The sequence below is a fragment of the Theobroma cacao genome, chromosome 3, assembly GCF_000208745.1.
Source record: "Theobroma cacao cultivar B97-61/B2 chromosome 3, Criollo_cocoa_genome_V2, whole genome shotgun sequence".
NCBI lineage: Eukaryota > Viridiplantae > Streptophyta > Magnoliopsida > Malvales > Malvaceae > Theobroma > Theobroma cacao.
In genome coordinates this window covers 2530521-2542183 of record NC_030852.1, presented here as the reverse complement: position 1 = coordinate 2542183, position 11663 = coordinate 2530521, and the positions used below count along the sequence as shown (strand labels likewise).

The 11663-nt window shown below is 40.0% G+C and overlaps 1 protein-coding gene across 1 annotated transcript; it reads right to left on the bottom strand.

Moving 5' to 3' along the window:
- LOC108661109 lies at positions 632 to 7907 on the bottom strand. Its single transcript, XM_018116989.1, is given in 5 exon segments — positions 632 to 4149; positions 4376 to 4494; positions 4772 to 6665; positions 6804 to 7100; positions 7665 to 7907. Coding segments are annotated over 5 exon segments (6063 nt in total). The 3' UTR covers positions 632 to 639.

Here is an 11663-nt window from a genome sequence, read left to right as displayed (position 1 = left end):
TGACATTCTTGATTTTCCTTAGGCGTGCCCCCCCCCCCCCCTTTTTTTTTCGACATTTGACCCCTTTTTTGCTCAAGTTTAAAAACTCTACCATTCTTTTTTTCATCATCAAGTCTTTTGTTGAACAATGAATGTAATTTCTTGCTTAATTAGTTTATTTCTTTCACCAGTCATCATTCATTTCTATGACAGCCATTATGTGAAATCAATGGGATGGTAAACAACGAAAAGGTAAAAATAAAAAGGTGAAGGAGAATTTCATATATGAGAAGTCAGATAATTCAAGGCAAAAAAGAATTTACAAAGCAAATATTAGATCTTTAAGTAATGAACACCTAGACCACTCAGAGAAAACAATCTGATATTCGACTTCAAGAATTGTCCTTGATTGGTGCTTTGAGTAAATCTGTAGGTTGCAGACTCCATAGCTTCCCTTATTTTGTGAAATTGTGGAGCTCCCTTCATGGTGTATTTCTACCTCAATCTTGTGTTCCCTTTAAGTTGACATCTTCAAATTCCATTCTAACTTCTTGCTTTTCGGCCTCAAGCCGCCTTTTTCGGGTTTTCAACATGAGCCTCCTCCTTTAGGTACGAGCTGCCCTTTTCGGGTTTTCAGCACGAACCCCTTCCGTTTTTTTTTTAAGCATAGTACTTCTTCACCGCATCCGCATTTATCGGATTAGGCAAATCTTCCCCGTCCATGTCAGCCAAAATCAAAGCTCCTCCTGAAAAAGCTTTCTTTACCACATATAGCCCTTCCCGATTCGGCATCCACTTTCCCCGAAAATCAGTTTGATTAAGGAGTATTCTCTTGAGAACTAACTCTCCCTCTCGAAACTGCCTGGGACGAACTTTTTTCTCGTATGCTCTTATCATCCTTTGTTGATACATCTGGCCATGACAAAGAGCTGCAAGCCTTTTCTCCTCAATCAGATTTAATTGCTCGTAGCGGGAGCGAACCCACTCAGCATCTTCCAATTCTATTTCCCTCAACACCCTCAATGATGGGATTTCCACTTCAACAGGTAGAACTGCTTCTGTACCATACACTAATAAGTACGGAGTTACCCCGGTGGAAGTACGCACAGAAGTTCAGTATGCTTGTAAGGCAAAAGGAAATTTCTCACCCCAGTCTTTATAAACTTCAGTCATATTTTCGATAATCTTTTTGATGTTTTTGTTGGCTGCCTCTACCATTCCGTTCATCTTCGGACGGTAAGTTGTCGAGTTATGATGCTTGATCTTGAATTTAGTGCAAACCTCCTTCACCATCGCATCATTCAAATTGCTTGCATTATCAGTAATAATCTTTTTCGATAGCCCATACCGACATATAATCTCCTTTCGGATGAACTTGCACACCACCTTTTGTGTCACATTGGCATAAGAAGCTGCTTCTACCCATTTCGTGAAATAATCAATGGCCACCAATATGAATCGATGTCCATTAGAGGCTTTCAGCGTAATAAGCCCAATCACATCCATTCCCCACATTGAAAATGGCCAAGGTGCTGTGAAAATGTGTAATGGGGCTGGTGGAGCATGGATTCTATCAGCGTAAACTTGACACTTGTGGCATTTTCGAGCAAAGTTTATGCAGTCTGATTCCAATGTCAACCAATAATAACCAGCTCTCATAATTTGTCTAGCCAACATATGTCCATTAGTATGAGCTCCACAAGTTCCTTCGTGGACTTCTTTCATTATTTTGTTGGCTTCTGTAACATCCACACATCTCAAGAGTACTTGATCTCGACTTCTTTTATAGAGCACTTCTCCACTAAGGAAGAAACCCATTGCTAATCTTCTAAGAGTTCGTTTGTCATTGTCCGTGGCATTCTCAAGATATGCTTGGTGCTTGATGTATTGCATGATATCATGATACCACGGCTTACCATCAACCTCTTTCTCAACATTTAAGTAGTGTGCAGAGACTTCACGGACTTCTAAATCAAAAGGGCGTACATCAGCCGCTTCTTTCATTTTGAACATTGCTGCGAGGGTGGCCAAAGCATCAGCAATCTGATTCTCTTCTCGAGGCAAATGGTTGAAGCTGATTTCTTTGAACTGTTTGCTTAATTCTGTAACCAGCTTTTTATATGGAACTAGTTTAGAATCTCTAGTTTCCCATTCGCCTCTCATTTGACATATCACTAAAGCCGAATCTCCGTAAACATCTATCGCGTCAGCCTTCATCTCAATTGCTGCTTGTAATCCCATTACCAACGCTTCATACTCCACCATATTGTTAGTACAATTGAAATTCAATCTTGTCGTGGCTGGATAGTACTTTTCATTTGGAGAAATCAACACTGCCGTAATTTTATGCCCCAAAGCATTGGATGCTCCATCAAAATACATCTTCCATGGATTAAGTTCATTAGGACCATCCTCTTCTATATCCAAGACGGCCATTAAATCTTCATCTAAAAAATCGAAACTTACAGATTCATAATCCTCATTAGCTCGATCTGCGAGGAAATCAGCGATGGCGCTCCCTTTGATTGACTTTTGTGACACATATACAATATCATATTCAGACAATAGCACTTGCCATCGAGCTACTTTTCCAGACAAAAAGGGTTTTTCAAAAATATACTTGATGGGATCTAATTTTGCCACCAACCATGTTGTGTGATACAACATGTATTGTCGGAGCCTCTGGGCGGTCCATGCTAGCGCACAACACATCTTTTCGAGCGTAGAGTATTTGGACTCATACTCCATGAATTTCTTGCTCAAGTAATATACGGCCCGTTCTTTTTTTCCAGTTTCATCATGTTGTCCCAATACACATCCCATAGAATTCTTGTTCACAGTCAAATACAAAAAAAGAGGTTTTCCAACCGTCGATGGCACCAACAGCGGTGGATTTGTGAGATATTCTTTGATTTTATAAAAGGCTATTTGACATTCTTCATTCCACTCTCCTGGGTCTCGTTTTCGAAGCAGCTTGAAGATTGAATCACATTTGCAAGTGAGCTGGGATATAAATCGAGCAATGTAATTCAACTTCCCTAAAAATCCCCTCACTTCTTTTTGCGTTTTGGGAGGTGGCAGCCCTTGAATAGCTCGTATCTTATCTGGGTCCACTTCAATTCCTTTTTCACTTACTATGAACCCCAACAATTTCCCAGAAGTTACACCAAAAATGCATTTTGCAGGATTCAACTTAAGCTGAAACTTTCACAATATCTCAAATAGCTTCTTGAGATTGACAGTATGATCTCTTTTTGTATGAGATTTTGCAATCATGTCATCCACATATACCTCTATCTCTTTGTGCATCATATCGTGAAACAAAGCTACCATTGCCCTTTGGTAGGTGGCACCTGCATTCTTCAATCCAAATGGCATTACTTTGTAACAAAATGTCCCCCACATGGTTACGAATGTTGTTTTTTCCATATCTTCGGGTGCCATCGTGATCTGATTGTAACCAGAAAAACCATCCATAAATGAGAACAAAGCATGCTTTGCTGTGTTATCCACAAGAGTATCAATATGTGGCAAAGGGAAGCTATCCTTCGGACTTGCTCTGTTCAAATCCCTGTAATCAACACACATTCGAACTTTTCCATCCTTCTTAGGAACTGGAACTATATTAGCCACCCATTCAGGATACTTAGCCACCTTTAAGAATCCAGCATCGAATTGCTTCTTTATTTCTTCTTTAATCTTCAGCAATATTTCTGGCTTCATCCTTCTCAACTTCTGTTTAATAGGCTTGCAATCTGGTCTCAAAGGTAACTTATGGAAAACAATGTCAGTGTTGAGACCTGGCATGTCTTGATATAACCAAGCAAACACATCCACATATTCACGGAGCAGTTTTTCTAACTTCTGCCGTTCATTAGATGACAACGAGGTGCCAATCTTAACTTCTTTCTTTTCTTCCCTATTTTTGAGGTTAATCATTTCTGTGAGTTCCTGATGAAGTAAAATCTCCCTTTCCTCCTATTCCAACATTCTCGACAAATCAGGGGGTAAGCCATAGTCATCCACCTCCTCTTCATTTTTCAATTCATCAACATTCGAAATCATCTCAAAATCGATATTCAAATCATTGTCTAGATTGCCTTTGTGTTCATCACTTAAAGACTTGCAAACAGGTAGAATTGGACACGTGTATGAGCAAGTATTTATTGGCTAAAAGAATAGATGAAAGGAAACATGCAAAAAGATTGATGAATTATGAAACACATTATGCACTGTCATTTATTTAAATGATGAAGGTAACAGAAAGCCCTACTTAAACAAGAAATTACTCTTAACACCCTTGGGCATAGGCGTTTGTTCATTACATTTCTGAAGACTTAAAGATGATGGGCAATTTTGTGACTGTCCAACTGCTTAGCTCCTCTCTTGGCAGTACTAAATACACCACAAGGATCTTCTCGTTAGGTTCTTCATCTTTGATCATATGGATTGATAGCTCATCAAATATCCGTAGAACCTGATTGACCTTTGTTGGTGCTTCGGGATGAATGAAACCTGCAGAGCAAAAAGTCTCATATAAGTGTGGGATTGTCCGTTCCCCAAATTCTTCTTCCTTTCGCTCAAGTTGAGCCATCCTTTTAATCTTCTTTCGAGCTGCCAGTTTCCTTCTCTCTTCTTTGGTAGGCTTTTACCCCAAACCAAACCTTTCTTCATTCTTTATTGGAGTCAGAAGACAGTTAATTCCTTGTAAATTCTTTCCTAACCCCAAACCGACACGGCATCCTTTACCCACTGTCTGTTTACCCTCCCATTTTAGTTGCTACTGATAAACGAGAAGTCAGTATCACTTCTCTTTTCCCCACATAAGTAGCATTAACAAATTCAAAAGATCTGAAAGAGCATTCTGGGACTTCTTCTGTCGCCTCTACATTGGGAGCAGATGATGGTTGAATAGCCAGTATGTCTTCCTCCGCAGATACACTTATCAGTTGGCCCTCAACTATGAATTTAACTTTTTGATGAAGGGAAGATGGTATGGCTCCCGCCATATGAATCCATGGATGCCCTAACAAGCAATTGTATGACGGGGCAATGTCCATGACTTGAAATTGGACCTCAAAAATGCAAGGGCCAATTTTTATCGGTAGTTCAATGTCTCCTACCACCTTCCTTATGGTCCCATCGAAGGCCCTTACAACCATGCGACTGGTTCTCATATAAGACACATCTACTGGCAACTTGGTTAAAGTAGAGTGAGGCATGACATTTAATGTTGAACCATTGTCGACCAAGACCCTAGGTATGGCATGGTCCTTGCATTTGATGGTAATGTGCAGAGCTTTGTTACGTCTTCGACCACCCGATGGGATTTCTTCATCATTAAAGGCAATGAAGTTCCCCACTGTAATGTTTTCCACAATGTGGTCTAACCTTTCCACTGATATATCTTGTGACACATAAGCTTGGTTCAAGACTTTAAGCAGCGCGTTCCTGTGTGCTTCCGAATTCAAAAGTAAGGACAACAGTGAGATGCGAGCAAGCATTTTGGTTAATTGTTCTACCACACTGTATTCACTATGTTTAATAAACTTGAGAAATTCACTCGTTTCTTTCTCGATAACAGGATTTTTGACCTCATTGTTCGGAGCAACTACAGATTCGACAACTTGGTCCTTAGAAAAGGTATCTGCTTTCTTCAGGCCTCTCTCTCCCTGTGCAGGTTTCCCTTTTCCAACTTTTTTCGCTATCTCAGGGGAATAGCATCGCCCACTTCGCGTTATACCCCCCACACCAGTTAGATCTTCAAAAGATGCTTGGGGGGCGAACGAAGCTGTGCCCAAAATATTACACTCATAATTCCATGGGACAGCCTTATCGCTCTTGTAAGGGAACGTGCTGGGGACTTCAATGGTAATATCACTTCTGATCATAGTAGGGGATGTATCATTCATTGGGCTCCTGTTTTCTTCATAGAAGATGGTGAGAGGTTTAGGTTTGTTCGCCCCGAATGAACTTGATGCCACTTCAGCTAGGGTGTCTCCATTTATGGTTCCGACTAAATTCTCTTCGGCTTGTTCATAAAACTCAATTACCGATGAATCCATCAATTCTTGCAACTTACAACGAAAGCTATCAAAATTTTGAATGGAATGCCCAATTGCCTCTATATGAAATTTGCAAGAATAAGCGAGATCATGCCCCAATTCCTTTGTGTCGATGAGTTCTTGAGTGATGGCATTTATCTTGGACAACGCCTCAAACACTTTATCCATTGGCGTTTGAATCTCATCAATACTCTTTTTCACCATTTGAATCATCCCTTCATGTATGACATTCACTGTCGGTCTTCCATGATTAGGTAAAGGATTCCCATCAACACGTGAACTATCTTTTTTGGAAAAATTTAAAAGTCCTACCTTAATGAGTGCTTGGACTTTATGTTTTAAAGCAGTACAATTCTCGGAGGAGTGCCCTTGAATTCCAAAATGGTAATCACAATGTGCATTCGAGTCATACCATTTCGGGAAAGGTGGTCGGAGTGGTTTTAAAGGGGTTCGATCAATGAGTCGATTTTCTATGAGTTGTGGTAGCAATGTAGTGTAAGGGACTAGAATAGGATCAAACTTTGGTTTTTCTAAGGTAGTTTTTGGTCCTCTTTGACCATGACCAGGATTATTGGTTGAAGCTACCAGTCTTGGTGGTGGAGTTTGTGGAAGAACATTGATCTGAAACGTTGGTTGCGGGGCAGGTTGGTACACATATGGATTTTGTGTGATGTTGCATATGTTCGGATAGAAAGGTTGGTATGGGGGGCACGAGCAATATGGGTTAAAATTGTGGGCTTGTTAGCCGTCGTGAGCGACTGCTTGCACATCCCCTTCTTTTTTCTTGGGCGTATTCCCTTTCTTTGAGCTGGCAACTTCATGCCCCTCAATTTTTTCATTTTTGATAGCTCCTTCTATTATTTCTCTCGATAAGACCAAATCTGTAAAGTTTTTTGTGGCATTGCCGATCAAACGCTCATAAAATGGTGCTCGAAGTGTGTTTATGAACAACACAGTCATCTCCTTATCAGTAAGAGGTGGCTGAACTTGCGCTGCTATATCTCTCCACCTTTGGGCATATTCCTTGAAGTTCTCACTTTGCTTCTTTTCCATAGTCTGCAATGACAACCGATCAGGGGCTAATTCAGCCACATGCTTGTATTGGGCTATGAAGGCTCTTGCTAGGTCTTTTCAAGTCTTAATACAATTTCGATCTAGCTGTACGTACCACCGAGCAGCTGACCCAGTCAAGCTATCTTGGAAAAAATGGATCAGTAACTTATCATCATGAGACTATGCAGTCATCTTCCGACAATACATGGTAATATGTGCCATGAGACACTTTGTTCCGTCATATTTTTCAAATTTCGGAACCTTGAACTTGGCAGGGATCAATACATCCGGCACTAAGCATAGCTCGGTTGCGTCCATGGTACCAAACCTATCAACTCCTTCGATAGCACGAAGACGTTATTCCAATAAATCGTACTTTTTCTAGTTTTTTTCATTTTCTCCTGTTTGTGACGAGTCCTTTCTTAGTTTCTCTTGCTCTTTTGGGTCGTTTAAATCTGGGACGTGTATTGGTTCAGCAGGATTTATCCCAAAATATGACCCAAATTGCCCATGAGTCGATTGATGGCCCATCGGGGTTGGTGCATTGTAATAAATGGATGGCATCACTTGGGGGTGGACCCTTTGAGCGGTTTGGGCATGTGGTGGAGTGAACCCTGGGGGATAGGGTGGATCATCCCTTTGGTTTCCACTGTCTTGAGCTGGTGGGTTTTCTGACGGAGCTGGCTCTTCAATCGCTCTTTTTCCTTTACTGAAACTCATCATCAATTCCATCATTTTTGCTAACTGTTCTCTCATTTCTTCCTGAGCTCTTTCCATTCTGTCCATTCGCTCTCTTTGTTCTTCTTCCATGATCCTTGCTCGCTGACACGTATTATGAACACGTTGGTCACTTGGCTTAGGTGGTCGAGCTATTTTGGAACCTTATTGTAATCATAAACATGAATTAGATGCGTATTTGATGCATGAATGAACCCATTATCTTTATTTTTAAATGAAAATACTTATTGCCATGAAATGATGATTTATGCATGTATGAATGATTATGTACTAAAAGTATTCATCACATGACACCCAACAACAAAGTTATCCATTGCATAAGATATTTGTCTTTGATTACAACTCAGAAGCCATCTAGAAATATTCGTCAATCTTATTATAATGGCTATACACCTCATCTAAATACTTAATCAACTGTTGCTCTTGTTTTCCAACTGGAAAGACCTAGCTCCTTAATATGTCCGTCTTCCAAGCCATGCTTCTCGCCTTGTAAGCCACCTCCCTCATTTGCCAAACCAAGTAATCCATCTGGTCGTGTTTCTCTGTATAAGCTTGTCTGTAAGATTCACCCTACTCTTGAATTCTGGTGCTCTATTGCTTGAGGCGTTCATATTCCTATTGATAAGTCGTCATGACCCCTTCGAGCTCTTCATACTCCTGTTTTAGTAATTGGATGGACTCTTGTTGGAATCGCACTTGACTTCTTAGTCCATCATTATGTGCTTGAAGTTCATTGCCTCGATTTTCTCTCACTTGTATTTCCCTTTGAAGTTCACTGGTTGTGGCAGAAAACTTATCATTCAGGCTCTCATACTTCCCTTCTATTTTTTGGACCTTCTTTCTTTGTTCAATTACTTTTCTTTTCATTTTCTCACACTCTTTTTGGAGGTCTTCATACCGTTGCTTCCAACTGGCATTTTCAGCTTCGGACTTCTTTCGAGCCAACTCACTTTCGAGCAAAGCGTCTTGTGGTTCTGGATCAACTGGGCCACGTAGTGCATCTTCTTTCGGATATACCACATCCTTAACTCGTTGGTCATGCCATATCTGATATCCGGTAGTCACTTCATCGGTGTACCTCCCTTGATCAACTCGGTTGGTTTTCTTCCAAGCTTGCGCAATCTCCTCAATCCTTTTCAGAAAACCTGGCTCTCCATAAGCAAACTCCAAAGTATTAAGTCGGTGTGTTATCGACACAAAATGCTCTGACCCAAATTGTCTTTTCACCATAATTGGGGCGTAACTGATTGCTCCCCATGGCCCCATTAGCGGTACCCAAGGTTCATTTTCTCATTTGTATAAGACCGGGTGATGCGGCATCCACGGAGCTCTCCATGTTACTTCCATACACATGAGTTCCCGAAGTTTAGAGATCCATTGCTCCTTAGTCCTATTTTCTGGCCATTCACTCTCACAAAATTCTCTGATAGGGGCGGTTTGCGGATGAAATGGCTTTCTGAACTTATCGACCTTGCATTTAAAGTGACTTACTATCTAGATAGAAAGAAGCTGTGCATATCCCACAAATCATCCTTCCCCTTTTCTTCGACAGTAATTCAGTGATCTGAGAGTTTTCGCTAGAATAGAGGGTGAAGGATTGGCCTTGTTGATGACTTGCTCGAAGAAGTCTATAATTTCGACCTCTATATGTCCCAAGACCTTGGGAAAGATTACTAGCCCGTAAATTTCCAAGGCCATCACAAGCTGTCCTTGCTCGGTGTCCCAATGCTTCATGATATAGCTATATAGAAAACTCCATGGGATACATTCATTGTCCCCTTTTTTCCTTAGGTTCTGATCAACTTTTGCCGGGGTAATACCATCATCTTGGCTAACTTTCGCCTGTGTCCGATCTTTTGTCCTCTCCAATATATCTTGTATGGATTATCAAGATCGATTTGTAGGAGAGTCGAGTACTCTTCGATTGTGGGGACCATATCCACCTTATTGAACACGAAGCATCTATACGACGGATCCCAAAATTGCACAATGGCCTTCAACAACCGTTCATCTATCTGGACCTTAAGGAGTCGAGGTATGTGGCCATATTTCCTATCAAAATTTGCCCGAGTGGTAGCCCCCCACTTATCCCATATGTTGAGCAAATCGGTGAAGTTGTTCTGTTTAAGATCGAGGTGGACCCTATCAGGTAGTGACGAGAAGTGATCTTTTGGCAAACAATCTCCTTTACTTTGTTGGGCACTTGTCATATGCTGAGTCACTTCGTATATTCCATCGTAACTCAAGGATGGTCATGATGACTCCATGTATGCAATTGGATCTACTCTATCAACGGTTGTCAAGTGACAAAAACTTTTACTATATGCAAAATTATGATGCAAATATGCATGTGACAAAAAGTTTAAGTCAGTACCGTGAACAAAAATTCCAAAAGATGAATGAAAGTAATTAATAACCTGATACCTTTATTACTCGCGGAGAAGAATTTAGAACGAGGGGATTATGAAAATTCCTTCATGTGTACCTAGTCAAAAGGTATATTCTCACGGGTGAAGCTCTACCTAAGTAAAGGCAACTCTCGGTATTCTACATGCTGAGTTTGGGTTGAAAATGGAGCTAAAGGTTCCCAAATCACTTCTCACTGTCGTCCACACGAACTAGTAAGGCATCCCGATCCTCACCCATTACAGGCTTCAAACGGACTAGGTTTGATCTGAGTGGGAGTCTTCACTAGCCCATGCAGAGGTTATCACCTCACGAGAGCGTAGCTACTTAACTCCTTCCTAATTAAGGACAAAGCCCGGGTGGAAGGCTTATGCATGAATGTAAGATGTGTAGTGTGTGAGAAGGAATATACTGACCTTTGACCAATAATTTCACACTCCCCTTATCCTAAATTTCTCGCAATTATTAAAAACAGTGAAGTAATAATATATATGTGGGAGTCGCCACTAATCTTTTTTTTATCTAGGTGTGATTGTTCACCTATTAATCCAATTCTAATCGACGACGTCCTAAATTAATTTTAGGTCCGTCAAAAGAACGAGAACTGATCCACGTTTTTTAGAGATGGGTTCGAGAGTGTGGTTACGCACGGAGAAGGGTTAGCACCTCCGTGGCGCTCGTTCCACGAACGGTACCATTTAATCTTAAGTTATCTTAATATAGCCTACTTTTAATTTAATCCCTACTTATTAATTAAATTTTTATTAAATTGACTGATTGAGTTTTTTTATTCGGTTTTACGTATGCACATGATGCAAGCGTAAAATGATGTCATGACTTGTTTATTTTAAATAATGGAGTCGGTAATCTTTTATTGAAAAATCATTCGAAGATCATCCCAACACTTTGGTGAAGTATCAAAATTTTCCGCACCTAGAGATATCCCCAGAAAAACTCGTCTCTACAAGCTCCTCGGGGAAATCCCATCATCGGGATTCCCACGTCATTTGCAAAATAAATGTGACGTGCTATGACAAGATAAAATGCTGATGTCTACATGCTCGCGTTTATTGACTTAGGTGATTCATAATTCACCTAACTAAGTATTTAAATATTTATCACCTTGTTAATATACTTAGTATTATTTGTTATTAATTATTAATTATTATTTTTTAGAGTTTCCTATTTAAATCAATATTCTTCAACTAGCATAGTGAATTAATATTCCATCTTATGTATTATTTTCCTTTTTTAATCAAATAAACAATTAATTAAATTAATGGTTAACTTAATTTTATTTAATAATATTTACTTGCTAATTAACTAACTACACTAACCTAGATTTAAATGTAATATTATGTAGATTTATTTTTTTCAATATTATTATTTTAGCAACGATTATTTGAGTTAATGGGTATTGAA